Source organism: Malaclemys terrapin, chromosome 3 (assembly GCF_027887155.1).
Source record: "Malaclemys terrapin pileata isolate rMalTer1 chromosome 3, rMalTer1.hap1, whole genome shotgun sequence".
In the NCBI taxonomy this organism is placed as follows: domain Eukaryota; kingdom Metazoa; phylum Chordata; order Testudines; family Emydidae; genus Malaclemys; species Malaclemys terrapin.
The window spans coordinates 134,009,662-134,025,113 of record NC_071507.1 but is presented as its reverse complement, the minus strand read 5'-3'; the positions used below and the strand labels follow the sequence as shown (position 1 = coordinate 134,025,113).

At 41.2% G+C, this 15,452-nt stretch overlaps 1 protein-coding gene across 1 annotated transcript in view; it reads right to left on the bottom strand.

Moving 5' to 3' along the window:
- The window catches only part of FAXC (failed axon connections homolog, metaxin like GST domain containing), a 42,193-nt gene that overhangs the window by 12,895 nt on the left and 13,846 nt on the right, over positions 1 to 15,452 (bottom strand). The window contains exons 3-4 of the mRNA XM_054021527.1: positions 14,215 to 14,411; positions 6,251 to 6,468 (exon numbers count right to left, since the gene is read on the bottom strand). Of these exons, the coding sequence (XP_053877502.1) occupies positions 6,251 to 6,468; positions 14,215 to 14,411 (415 nt within the window). The remainder of the gene's footprint in view (positions 1 to 6,250; positions 6,469 to 14,214; positions 14,412 to 15,452) is intronic.

The following is a 15,452-nucleotide window of genomic DNA, read 5'->3' as shown; positions in this document are numbered from 1 at the left end:
AAGCTCTGAACAAAGGACAGACAGACCCTTCCAAGCTGTGGATGTATTCCAGAGGGACTTTCAAGCCAGCAAATTCACCAATACTGCTAAGAACCTGATACTGTATATAGACTGCAAAGTCTCTGAATATATCTGAGTGCTTTATCATTTAACAACTCTCTTCTTGTTCTTTCTTTTTTCATTAAACCTTTAGCTTGAGACACTACACGATTGGTTGGCAGCGTGGTATTTTGGATAAGATCCAAACGAATATTGACCTGGTAACGTGGCTGACTCTTTGGGGTCAGAAGAACATTGTGAATAGTGAGCAGAGTTTTTAAATGACTTCTCACTGTACTGGACCTATGTGCTGATTGGGAGCCAGAGAAGTGGAATGCAATAAAGGGGGCTGTGTAATTTCTTTTTTTATTTATTTTTTTGCTTCTTGATAATGTGTGGGGGATCAGAGGTACAGTTTGTGACTCGTTGGTGAGTTTAACTTCAGTGTAAACCTCCAGTTTTGGGAATATCTGCTCTCCCTTTTGCAGCCTGCCCTGACTTTGGCATTTTCAGTGAGGGCTGCCATAGGCACCCTGGGTCACACTATGTTCATTATTAAGTATACAAATTTCACGCAGACCGCCAGTGTCCTGAAAACATTCAGCATGTTCTGCTATCATGCTGTTAAACTGACACTTTAACAAACCAAACCAAAAAGGTGATCAACCAGTTATAGGAGAGAAGATTAGATCACAAATAGAGTTTTCCGATTGGCTGCCCAGATGTCATCATAATGTCAAGCTTTGACTGTTTTTTATTTATAAATTCATTTTGCCTCATTTTTATTTATAAATAAACTTTTACAACAAGATATTTGACACTGCACTTTCAAGGATTATTGTGCTTCTTAAGCAGCTATTCACATGCGCTTCTGACTGATGCCTTACTTATTACATTACCCAAGATCTGCAATAATAAGCTAGGAGAAGTGTCTGTAAAGTCTTATTGCTTGATTATGGGTCTGATTTCAAACTATATACACTAGGAAATAAGGACTAGCACTTAATTCAGCACACTGTGCCTAGGCATATTATAAAATGTATCATTCTCAGATATATGACAAGACAATGTGGAAATAAAGCCATTCCATTGCAGAGAATGACCCAACAGCATTTTGAAACTGGGGGAAATGGAGGGAGACACTGTTTTATTTTATAAAACCACAAAACTGCTAAACAAATTAAAGCCATTTTAGGAAAAATAAATGAATCCTAGCAACTAGTTCACAAAGAGCCCAATGATACTAACCCAAGTCCTCAGCTAGCCACCGAACCATCTTTCCTCTACTTACAAATAATGAATTAATTCCCAGAAAGTTGGGATGAGTTTACAACTGATTAGCTACCCAACAAGGGCTAAATTCAAAATGGATAGTTCAACCAATTCTAATTTACTTATTAATTTAATTTACATGTGGCCTGATTTTCAGAAGTGCAGCTGTCTTCAATATCAGCTGCTAGAGATGTGAATCTCTGCAAATAAGGCCAGATGTATCTTTACGTAGTGGTCCAGCTGTTGGAAGGAATGCAGAATATTGTAGGAGATCCCTGTTGATCACTTGAGTTTCCAATTAGTGCCAGTCCCACAGAAGTACTGAACACACATCTGCTAAGATCTCCTCTAAACACACTCTTTGGAAAGAAGTAATATTGCCACTACTACACCCTGAGAAGCACAGTTTGGAAGACATATGGTGGAGGTCTCAAATAGCCAGTAGGAAAAATTGTAGATGATAATTTTTCTAACACCAAACGTATTGCATCCGATATAAGGTAACTATTTTGGACTTCTTTATGATAAATTAATCACTGGACTGGAAGTTTGCGGTTGCTTAGGAACCAGTGATGATGGTCTGATTGCATTCAATATTGGCAAACAGAGGACAGTTCCAACCAGAAATACACACACTCATGATGCTTCAAAAGGAAAATTTGGGCAAAAATGACTGAGAGAACAAATTTAGACAGAAATGTGAATGAAAATTGGGAACTCTTTAAGATGAGTTTGTCAGATGGCCAAAAAGTCATAATTCCAAAATCAAGAAAGAGGAAAACTTTGTCTACAAGCCCAACCTGGTTAAATGACAAAGTGAAGGCTGCAATTAGAAATAAAAAAAAACAAAATATAACAAATGGGGAAAGAGAAGAAAGATAGCATCAATATGAATCAGAAGTTATAGGGTGCAGAACAATGATAAGGGAACCCAAAGACAACAGGGAAAATCCAGGGCTGGCAGGACAAAAGCCAAAAAAAGGGAGTTTAAGTATATTAGGAACAAAAGAAATCCTAATAATGGTATAGACCCATTGCTATATGGAAAGGGTAAGATTGTTAATAATGACACAGAACAGGCAGAAATGCTCAATAAATATTTTTGTTCTATATTTGGAAAGAAGGAGGATGATATACTAATGACAATGATGAAGAACCTTCCAGGCCATTATCAGCTAAGGAGTAGAGCTGGTCAGCACAATTCTAGCAAAACAATCCCTCCTCAGAATTTGCCTATGCAACAAAATTGGAACTTTTCCAGAGACAGTCTAATTTTGCCAAAGTTCTGATGGAACTCAGCCAAAGAATGAAACCAAATTTCCCGATCAGAATTAAACCAAATTTCAAAATATTGAAATCCTCTTCAAAACAAAATTCCTTTTTCCACACATCTCTAGTGAAGAGGATGTTAGACAACCTCTACTAGGGATAAAAGTTTTAAAATTAGCAGGCCCTAGATAACTATGCACCCAAGTGTCCTAAAAGAGCTAGCTGAGAAGATCTGTAGACCGCTGATGTTAATTTTTAATAAATATTGGAATACCAGGAAAATTCCGTAAGATTGGAAGAGTGCTAATAATGTGCCAATATTCAAAAAAGGCAAACAGGATGATCCAGGTAACCAGATGTTGGATAGCCTAACATACATCCCAGGCAAAACAATAGAAAAGCTGATATGGGATTCAATTGAAAAAGAATTAAAATATATGAATATAATTAATACTAGTCAATGGGGTTTATGAAAAATAGCCCTGATTTCATTCTTTGATGAGACTGCAAGTTTGGTTGCTAAAGATAACTGCAATAAAGTTATCTAATATAGTTGCATGCTTATATCAATATAGATATAGTAGTAGTTATATAAAATTAGTTTAAACTACTGTAAAACATTGGGCTTAGTACTACCTGACATTCTGATTAAAAATTAGCATTATGTAATATCAAGAAAACAAACATTAAGCAGATTAAGAACTAGCTAACTGGCAGATCTCAAAAAGTAGTCATCAAAGGGAAATAATTATTGAAGAGGGGTATTTCTAGTGGGGTTCTTCAGAGATTGGGATTAAGTCCAATGCTATTCAACATTTTAATCAATGACCTGGAAGTAAATATCAAATCACTGTTGATAAAATCTGTAGATGATAAAGATTGGAGGAGTGATAATAATGATGAGGATAGGGCAGTCATACAGAGCGACGTGGATCACTTGGGCCCATTCAAACAAAATACACTTTAATACAGACAAATGAAAAGTTGTACATCTAGGTACTATGGTGATCACCTGTACTACATTAGGCAGGACAGTCCTGAAATGCAGAGTTCAAGTCCCAGTCCTGGGCTGAATGACTCTAGGACAATGTTTGTCCCGGATTACCTGTGGCACTGTTCCATGGCTGCCCAAAGTTCAGGGGCAGTGCCAGCCTCTTCCTGGAGGGGGAGCTGAGGTGGGCCTTAACCCCCCATCGCCACGAGGCCCTACTAAGTACAAGGAATGATCATAGCCCAGTGCAGGTGAAGGGTCCAGGGCTCCCCACAGTGGTCTGGGCTCCCTGGGCTGCTCTTACCACAGCCCAGCTCAGGGTTCTGGCCTGGCCAGGGGGTAAGTCCTCAGGGGAAAGAGAAGAAGCAGAGGGTGAGGTTTTGGGGAAGAGGAGGAGCAGGGGGCGGGGCATCAGGGATGAGGAGGAGCAGGGGTGTGGCCACAACGGGGGCGAGGCGCCTGCATGTGTCCCACTTCTGCCTTTTGAAAAGGTGGTCACCCTCCTAGGTACAAGGCATCAGGCCATACCTACAGAATGGGGACTGTATCCTGAAAGCAGAGTATCTGAGAAGGATTTATGGGTTAGAATAGCTGGTGTGCTGAAACCACAGCCTACTATGCCAGCCAATATTCTCTCTGTTTCCTTGTACTTCCTTGCTGGTCAGTCTATATCCATCTGTTGTTTCTTGTCTTACTCTTAGATTATAACCTTTTGGGGCAAGAACCATCTTTGTTCTCTATTTGTACAGTGCCTAACACAATAGGGTCCTGTTCCATGACTGGGGCTCCTAGGCACTATGATCATTCAAATAAATAAAATAATAATAATAAATAGCATGCACTCCCAATACGATGGTATGGCAAAAAGGGCTAATGTGATCCTTCCATGTATAAACAAGGGAGCAGTGAGTAGAAGTAGGGGCACTGGTGAGAATGGAATACTGCATACAATTCTATTTTTAAAAGAATGTTGTACAATTGTAGAGGATGCAGAAAAGAGCCATAAAAATGATTTGAGGGCTGCAGAAAATAGCAGTGAGAGACTAAAGAAGATTAAAAAGATTGAAAGGTGACTTGATTACACAGTTTAAGTACCTTTACGGGGAGAAAATACCATGTACTAAAGGGCTCAAATCTAGTAGAGAAAGCCATAATGGAAACCAATGGCTAGAAACTGAAGCCAGACAAATTCAAGTCACAAATTAGGCACCAATTTTTAACAGTGAAGTGGATTAATCACTGGAACAAACTACAAAGGAAAGTGGTGGATTCTTGATGTTTATAAATCAAAACTGGGTACATTTCTGGAAAATATGCTTTAGTCACACACAAGTTATTGGGCTCGCTACAGGGGTGAAATTTAGTAGCCTGCAATATACAGGTTAGATTAGATAACCTAATGGTCTCTTCTGGCCTTAAACTCTATGAATCTCACTGTGAGGGTACGTCTATACTTACCTCCGGGTCCAGCGGTAAGCAATCGATCTTCTGGGATCGATCCCGGAAGTGCTCGCCGTCAACGCCGGTACTCCTGCTCTGCGAGAGGAGTACGCGGAGTCGACGGGGGAGCCTGCCTGCCTCGTCTGGACCCACGGTAAGTTCAAACTAAGATAGTTCGACTTCAGCTATGTGAATAACGTAGCTGAAGTTGCGTATCTTAGTTCAAAGTGGGGGGTTAGTGTGGACCAGCCCTGAATCCCAGAGAAAGAATGATGTAGCTGAAGCTAGCAAAGAGCTAGAAAAGGTGTTATGAAAAACAGAATCAAGAGTGGAAAAAGCATTGTTAACAAATAAAAGATGTGCATTTAATAAATTCCTCGTATATCAACATTGCTTCAACAGGATTTCATCCTACACAGCTAGGCATGAGCTAACTTAGTCAAGTTTTACCCCTTTAACTTTACCATACACGTATGAAACAGAGGAAAGATTAGAGGACAGTGGGAAAGGATAAGATTAAGGAACTAAAATTCTTCTTTTCTACTACAGAGTATCACTCCTGCTATATCAAGCAGTCAGCTGAACAGTATTCCTTGGGGGATGGGGTTGGGGAAGGGAGCACAGATGGGTGGCGTAGACTAGCTCTTTTGAAGGAGGAAACCAAAAATCTTTTAAGGTGGTTACTAATTTGGTTAAGTTTTGTCACTAAAGGTCCACCTGCTGCAACAAACAATCCTACACCATCACTTCTGACAGTACAAACCAATGTCTCACCAGCAGCTCAACCCCCAGTTTAAATGCCAACCGAATAACAGTTATAACTTGTTAGTAAACAGCTCGCTCAAAGAGTGTTAATGTCAATCAAATTCTCAACTCATCAAAACAACTATAATACCTTCAAGTGATTTTCAAACACCAGCTTTACAAATACTTGCTGTTAAAAAGCCCTGGGCCAATTTCTGCCCTCACACACACACAAAAACAATTCCCAGTGAAGATAAAAGGAGATGAGTGTATGCCTCTGGTGGCAGAATTTGGCAATATACATGTACAATGGCAGCAAGAAAAAAAGTGACATCCCCTTAACTAGGAAGACAGACATGGAATGATAGTGCCATGATAGGCTGTACATATAGTGTGGAAACAAAAGTAATGTTTAAACAGTCTGGCAGAGAGCATTACCAGTAAATCTAATCATGCAAAAAGTGACTGTGCAGAATATAATGGGTTGTACATTACCCAAGAGACCTGCTAGTGACCGCATGTCTTTCTCCATCAGCTTGTATATCTCTTCCTCCGAGAAGCGGCCGATGCCATGACCGTACATTTCTCGTTTCACAATTCCTTTTGTTAGGTGGCACAGAATCCACTTCAGCAGGTCACTAAAGGGGCCACTGCACAAAAGCATCTTCTGGGTCTCGTGGAGATTGTCCACCCATTGGCAATAAGCTAATGTCCTAGAATGTGGTGAAAACAAGTTACAACTGTGCAGCACATTGACCCCCCAACACCTCTACAAAGTAGCCGCAAAAGGGTTTGATGAAGAGCTTGCGTAAGTCTTGAGGCCCTGAGGATTATTGGCCTGATGGAAAGCTAGCTCTGTGGTAAAATATACATCTTGGTATGAATGTGGAATATCACCCAGAATACTAAATGTTGGCCTTCATTCTGAAGCACTTGTTCACATTGCATAGCACTTAGTTATGCAACTAGTCCCACTGAGATCATTGAAATTCAGGGGAGTAAGTACTACTCAACAGAAATAAGGGTTGCAGATCCGGGCCTTAGATTATCACAGCAAAGTGTTGTGCAAACCGGATCTGGTATTAATAAAAGACTGATACACATTAGACAAACCTTTCCTACCTATCCATTCCCTTTGGCTTATGCTTTATTTATACTTTGTCTAAGAAGTAATTCTATGCACTGCTGAAGCCTGCCAAATGAATCATTTTGCTGCAATATGATGATTCTTGTAATAGGTATTTGTTTCAGAGGCCTCCACTCTCCCCTGAAATGTATTACGGTTTATGGTTTAAATAGAAAAATAATTCATTTAAAAGATTTATGCTTTGTCAGATTGGTTTTATTTTGTATTTTATCCTCCTATGAAGTGAAGGTTTACCCTGAATGAGATATTTTTTCAAAGGGACTTTGCTGTATTTCAATCTATATGTTTGGTTGGTTGAATGGAAGATGTATTCTTTTTAAAGGAGTCTTTATTAAATTTGCTTTGCCAGTCAAAAATCTCCGAGTTCTCACTTGAATTGCTGGTCTTTATTACTGTTCCAACAGGTTAAAGAGAATTTCAGTTTTTTGCTGAAGAAGCTTGTGAGAAAAGGAACAATTAATTTGGAAAGTGACAGTCGTAAGTAATATTGAACAGTTCCCCTCTCCCATTGAAGGCAATAGGATTATTGTCACCAACTTCAGTGGGAGCAGGAGCAGGGAGTTTAAAAGAGTTATCCATCAGAGGAGGAGGTGGGAAGAGCAGATGCAACCTTAGGTGTCTGGGAAATGCAGGGTGTTTATGACAATATGTGATGGGTATTCTGAGTAATTTCCAAACTTGGAAATATAAAATCAGCTTAAACATTTGTGGTCATGTTGGAAGCTGGTTGATGGAGGCACAACAGCCTCGTACAGTTAGTTAGAAACATTGAAATATCACATAGTATAGAATACTGTCTACTGGTTAACTGTTCCACTGTACTGGGATTTTCCAGCAAAAGTCACCAAAACCCAATTTTTTCTGTTCTGAACATGACTTCAGTTTATCATTGTACATAGTTCTAAGCCTATGGGATTTCCTCATTGTACATACTGATCAACTAATACAAGAGAGAGAATGAGCAAAATCCTTTTGGGCACTCCTATACATTTTCTTTCATATCATCACAAATTTCTGCAACCCAGACAGAAGCAGAGTTCATTATTCCCCTGACACTACACCTACTTTCTCACTAGGGTCCATTTCTAATCTCTTTAGGAAACAGCTCACAAATTCTTCACTTTAATGACTCTATTAACATGTAGTAAAAAGTCACCAAGGATATTTCTTGCTAAGAGTAAAAGGAGGATATTTGGCTTAATAGCCAAGCAATTTGTAATAAAAGCCCAAGTTATACAATACTCTCAGAACTGAGCACCCAGAGACACTTTCAATTAATCAAATTAAAATTAATTCAGTGAATTAATATTTATATTTAAGTATTCTGAGAGCTGGTGTACTAAAGGCAAGGCAAGTTTTTTAATTTGAAATTGATTTAGGTAAATCAGTTTAAAAAAACAAGGTGGGTGAGGTAATATCTTCTATTGGGCCAACTTCTGTTGGCAAGAGAGACAAGCATCTGAGACACACAGAACTCTTCTTCAGGTCTGGGAAAGGTACTAAGAGTGTCACAGCTAAATACAAGATCGAATAGATAGTTTAGCATCAGTAATTAGTACATATTCTAAGGGACCATCCCAGGTGACCCATTAATACCTGTAGTCATAGGACAAAAAGGGAGGTTAGTGGGTTATAGATTGTTGAAATGGGCCATAAATCCAGTATCTTTATTGAGACCGTGATTTTTAGCGTCTAGCAAAGATATGAATTTAAGCTCCCAGGATTGTCTTTTGAAAGTGTTCTGCAAGTTTCCTTTCAGGATGAGGACTGAGAAGTCAGATATAGAGGGATCGCTCTGTGAAAAGCATTCACCAATAGGTGATATGATGTTTTTGTCTTTTACCATTTTCCTGTGTGAGTTCATTCGAGAACATAGTGATTGTCTGGTTTCACCCACATAGTTGTTATTGGGGCATTCAGTGCACTGGATGAGGTACACCACATGTTGTGATAGACATGTGTAGGATCCATGGATCTTGAAAGATGTGTTGTGGGGGCGTGTTGATCATTGTAGTAGTGGAGATATGTCTGCAGATTTTGCATCTGGTGTTCTGGCAGGATCTGGTGCCACTTTGAGTTGGTGTGTCCTGGTCTGTGTGGAGTTTGCTTCTGATTATGAGCTGGGAAGATTGGGGGGTTGTTTGAAGGCCAGAATAGGGGATTCAAGAAAGATTTATTTCAGGGTGGGATTCCCATTGAGTATGGTTTGTAGTTGTTGGATGATACCCCATATGGGCTCCAGTGTGGGGTGGTAGGTGACAACTAGGGGTGTGTGGTTGAAGGGAGTCTTATTGCTGTATTGAAGCAGGTTCACTCAGGGTGTTTGGGTGGCCTGTTCCAGGATGTGATCTACTTCTCTGGTGGAGTGTCCTTGTTTGGTGAAGGCAGTTTTGTGTGTGTTAAAGTATATATCCCAGACTTTCTCCTCAGAGCATATTCTGTGGTACCTGAGTGTCTGACTGTAGATAATAGGATTTCTTGGTGTGTTTGAGGTGGTCACTGGATCTATGAAGGCAGATGTGATGATCCATAGGTTTCTTATATATAGTTGTTTATAAGATTCCATTGCTGAAGCTGATTGTGGTATCCAGGAAGTTGATGCTTGTGTGGGAGTGTTCGCAAGAGAGTTTAATGGATGGGTGGTGGTTGCTGAAGTTGTGGTGTAAATATATGAGGGAGTTTAAGTCATCTGTCCAGAGTCCCTAAAATCTAACCACAATAATGATCAAACCATCAGACAAAGGGGGTGCCATCATAGTCCTCAACCGTGATGACTATGTTAACAAGGCCAACTGACAACTCTCTGACACTACCTATTATAAGGAACTCAAAGAAGACCTCTACAACATAGTTTACCCAGGAATGTAAGGATATCATCAAATCCTTTCCCAAACAAATCCAAGAGAAACTCTACAAACTCATCCCCCACGAACCCAAACCAGGGGCCTTCTACATGCTTCCCAAGATACACAAACAAGGAACCCAGGCAGACCTATCTGGCCACAGCACTCTTACTGAAGGAATATTGGGACTCATAGAAACCATCCTCAACCGACTCACCACACAAAGGGACAGCTTCCTCCAGGACACAACTGACTTCCTCCACAAACTCCACAACATTAACAATCTCCCTCAGCACATCCTCTTTGTCACCATAGATGTCACCTCCCTATACACCAATATCCCTCACAATGACGGCATAGCTGCCTGCCTCAAATATTTACAAAACAAATGACAACCCTCAGATATCCACCCCAAACACATTGCTAAACTCATCCATTTCATCCTCACCCATAACCATTTTTCATTCAACAACAAACACTTTGTCCAAACCATGGGAAAAACCAGAGGTACTAGAGTGGCTCCCCAATACGCCAACCTCTTCATGGGCCACTTGGAGAAGAATTTTGGGACAAATGCACCAATGATATACCTGAGATACATCAATGATATTTTCATCCTCTGGACAAATGACTTAAACTCCCTCATAGATTTCCATCACAACTTCAACACCCAACACCTGTCCATTAAACTCTCACTGGAACTAAATATTTCCCTGAGTCTCACTTACTGATTGTGGAGCAGTACTGAGAACTGGTTGGTTCACGAAAGGACAAACACAATGTAAAGATTGCCGATATGGATATTAATCAGGTGAAAGTACAATGGGGGTGGACCCAGGTGATCCATTAAAGGCCTAATTTTCATGAACAGCCTCAGACTCTTTGTGACACTTTGTATGGATGCTTTGGGGGATCAGGTGCCCCAAAACTCAAATTTGGGCCTGCAAAGGAGGTAACTAAACAGCCAGCTACCTGATCTGTTCACACAAAGCCATGATTTGAGCATGCAGAAATGTGTGCGCCAACAAATTTAGAGGCTGGGTTAAGGCAACTGAAAATTGGCCCTACCCAGAGTCTTATCAAAGTATGTTATTGTTACATAGCTTGATAAACTGATTTATCTGTACTTACTACCAATACCTATTCATTGTATATCTGTAATATTAGAATGGTGAAACTTGCTTAAAGCTGAGCACTAATTCACACTTCATGTTAGCAAACACATCTGTTGCACTAAGACGGGCCTCAGCTCACACTGTCACTCAAGCTGACTATTTCATTGACTCCTAATAGGCCTGTGGGCCAAACATAAGAACTACCAGGGATCAACAGTGGATGTCCGGAAGATCCAGAACAGAGTCATTAAGGAGAGTCCTGGGAGCAATCATACCACTCTAGCTCAAGGCCGGTTCCTCCCCCCACCCCAGGCATGAGTCGCTTTATAAAAGGCCTCTCTGAACTCCGGACCTTTAGGAAACACTGTAAGATGATCTATTTTCTCAGGCATAGGGAGAGGGGTGAGTAGTGTCATCAGGGGGTTGTTTATTTGGTTACATGGGTCTAGGCTGATATACACTGATGTTAAGTATGTGTGTGATCTGTGTATTTTTGAAAACTTACTAGTGCCTCAGATAGGCACTCCTGTACAAATCTTTGGATTATTATTTCATTTATGTCCTTTGAATAGGCATGGTCCCAGGAACTAGCATATCTGAAACAAAGACATAGGTAATTACTTTAGTCTAAATACATAAGTTAGGAATGGGAGCAGGTAGAGAGAGTCACCAGAAGTGGCTAGCTTGCATCGCCCCCTTACTGTTGGAAACTAATTGAGAACTTATGCAAAGCAAGAGATAGGTATTCACAAAGGTGAAGTAAGGGGGTAGCTCATTAGCATGTAGAAAGTAGGAGACCATTAGGGACAGATCCTCAGCTGGTGTACATCACTGATGCTCAAGGTTCTTCGATGGAACTATGATAGCTTGCACCAGGTGAGGATCTGATCCTTAGATTTTGTCTAGTTTAGGCAAATAGTTGAGATCATTCTGGGTAAACAAGCACATTCCTAACGTATTAACCAACCCCAACCTAATCTCAACCTCTCTTCCTAATCTAGATTATCCCTTAGAAAGCAGCAAGGAGACAGATTCCATTTTGAAGAGACAAAAGACTTCTCCTGTAGACCGAGCAGAAACCATAACATCTATGTTGGTAATTCATAGCTAAAATTTCTGAATGCCATGAGTAATATTCCTTTCCTTTCCCTTAATTAGGAACCTTTGCAAGACCCCCCAGAGAACAGACTGTGTAAAGAAGCTAACGTATAATTTCCTAGTTTCTGACTGTTTTCTCTGCTGTACCATAACTTTAAGGTAACTTTTGTTTCTCCTAATCTGGATTGACATTGACTATTCTAGCAGGGGACATATCAACGGACTGAGACCATTTTTGAAGCCCAACTTAAATCTCAGCCTAGAAGGTAGGTGTCAGATCTCTGTTCAAATCTCTCTCATCAGGTGAACCAGGGGTCTCCCACATCCAAGGTGAGTACCCTAGCAACTGAGCTAAAAGTTGTAAGAGAGGTCCTCCTCCTTCCCCTAGTTTCTTGTGGAAATGCTGTAGGTACTTAACTGCAAATAGGATTCCCAGATGTGAATCGCTAGTAGAGATACGCACCTCCCTACAACCTAGATCAGGGATCGGCAACATTTGGCACACAGCTCGCCAGGGTAAGCACCCTAGCGGGCTGGGCCAGTTGATTTACCTGCTGACGTGGCAGGTTCAGCCGACCATGGCCCCCACTGGCCGCGGTTCGCCGTCCCGGGCCAATGGGGGCGGCGGGAAGCCGCGGCCAGCACATCCCTCGGCCCGCACCACTTCCTGCCACCCCCATTGGCCCGGGATGGCGAACCACGGTGAGTGGGGGCCGCGATCGGCCGAACCTGCCGTGTCAGCAGGTAAATAAACTGGCCCGGCCCGCCAGGGTGCTTACCCTGGTGAGCCGCGTGCCAAACGTTGCCGACCCTGGACCTAGACGTAAGCACCTAACATACACCCCTCTCGTCGGCATCTCCTAATGGGTAATTTAGGTGGCACCCTGCCTAGCCTGCTAGATTTTGGGAATCACAGTCTAAGGTGCCTATCTCTCCCCATTCAGTGTCTTGGAGTCTAGGCACCTAACACAGGCTTTGTGATTCACAATGTGTTCCTGTGATTTTCTAAGCATCTAAAAGTTCAGCATTGTGACGCTCAGTGTCACAACACCTACGTACGTTGGTGAACCTTGGCCCAAGTGCCTTCAACTGCCATTGAAGTCAATAGTTCAGATCTTGAGATGCATCAAGCATGTGCATCGCCCACTGAAGACACCTAGAGTTCCAGGTGCTCAGCAGCTCCTCTCAGCAGCTGGCCCAGTAGGAGTGGAACGCCTCAGCAGGAGGCACTCAGCCCCAGGCAGGATGGGGCCCATATTTTAAAAAATAAAATAAGCAAGAATAAGACATCACAAAATGTACTTTGCTCATTTATTTGACAAGGCTCCCCAAAATGTGAATCAGTGTTCTGTCATACATATTTTTAATGCAATGAAATCATAATTGGAACCCTCACGCTGCTTTTAATGGCCTTACTCAACCAGTAGCCTCACTGATGTCACAAGCAGCATCCTACATTTGTCAGGGTTGCTGTGTCTAGTCCTAAATCTTTGCTGGTGAGTGGGCAGACTCTCATTTTTGTGAGTGTGAGCGTAACCATTAGCAACAGGAGATTTAGTGAGGTTCTGTCCCATATTATGGTTTATGGGCTTTTAAATGACTTCAGGTCATTCTGCCACCAGACAGACAAAGAGAGAAATCCTTCGAGTTGAACGTTAGACCTTACTTTGCTCAGTCAACAATACTGCATCCCATTACTGATAGTGGAAGAATAACAACAACATTCTATTAAATGAAGAGGACTGTGCAAATATATATATAGTTTTCAATTAATTCAAAATATTGCATTCCTGTCACCTATTAATCCCAAAAGCTGGATTTTTTTCTCTCCCTTTTGGCAATCACAAATGTATTAAACAGTCTCAAATTTAGCCTATTATTAATCAGCCCAATCCTGCAGTTATTTCTCATGTGCCACTGAAGTAGTATATGTGAAAGGACTGCATATGCATTAGTAGTATATGTGAAGGAGCCTGTTGTTGCTCCTCTTTATAAACTTGCAGATGGGCAAAGGGCCTGATTCTGAATTTCATTTGCAATGGCTTTACACCCTCCAGTGGTGTTTACTCCTGATTCACACTGGCACAAGTAAGAACAGAAAGAGACACCGATACTCCAAGAGTGAAAAGAATTGTGGAACTGACAGCTCAGTTCTGAGTTATTTGAAAGACAAAGCAAGCATTCATTTCCAGATAAAATGTGCAGCGGCAGGTTTGATAAGATCAGAACAGAACTAGCTTTACCATGCAAGCTTACCAATAGAAGTGCTCCTCCACCATTTTTGTCACTGCTCTGGAAACAGCTCTTTCATGTGGACCAAGGTTTTTATTTAAATTCACTCCGAGTTTCTCTTCCAAAAAGTCAATAATGAACTCAGTGCCAGATACCTTTTTGCGATTGTATTCAATCCAGGGCATTTTCCCTTGAGGGGAAAGTTTTCCATCAAAATAGTTCTAAGAAAAGAAGCAAGTAAACAAAAACAAAAAAACAAACACACACAAAAAACACCCTTCAGCTTCTGTTTGATCAGTATAAAGTTTTCTTTAAAAGGTGCCAATACCCAAAGCATAAAATCAATATCCTCCATAAAGTAACTATCAAACTAGAGCGACAACCTTACTCTGAATGGAAATGCATAAACCTATTTCCAGCATAAGTAATTCCTAGCCAAAAGAATCTACCCATCATTGTTTTTCTTTTGTTTGGTTTTTTAATGCAAAGCAATGGGACCAGTCCTGAAAGGTGTTATGTGCCTTTGATGCCTTCTATGGTGTGATTTAATGTTAATTATTTAATTAAAGGCCAGTGGGGATAGAAGCACTCAGAACTCCACAGGGTCAGGCCCAATATTCTGGACAATTTTGCATCATAGACAAAACAACAATAATATTTGGTACTTATTCACAGTAGCATTCTTTATCTTAAAAGCACTTCTTAGGTTTTTTACCCACAAAAGCTTATGCCCAAATAAATCTGTTAGCCTTTAAGGTGCCACCGGACTCCTCGTTGTTTTTGTGGATACAGACTAACATGGCTACCCCTCTGATACCTAACTAGTGAAATATCTCAGTAGCCCTGAAAGGCAAATGTGGCTAATCTGCACACCCACTAATTCACACCGAAAGTGGATGCAGGAAGGAAAGTGGGAACAGGAAGGACCTAGACTCATCCTCAAGCTCAAATGAGGAAACCCCAATGGCATGTACTCCTGCCTTCTTTCAGGCCTTCAACGAGCAGCCAGGCCCAAGCGATGGAATGATATGTCACTCCCTCATTGGAGAGGGAAAGTATGTCTTTGCCTATAATCCTGGCATTTCCTGGTCTGCGACCTCACTCATCTGCAGCCAAGGTCCCTGCAATCAGATCACAAGAGCCCATCACCTGTGTGGAGTCCCATTAAAGTTAGCAGGTCTCTGCACCTAAGTATTTATCCCCATTTTACAGATGGGGAAGCTGAAGCAGAGAGATCAAGCAGGGAATGAGTCAGGAGTAAA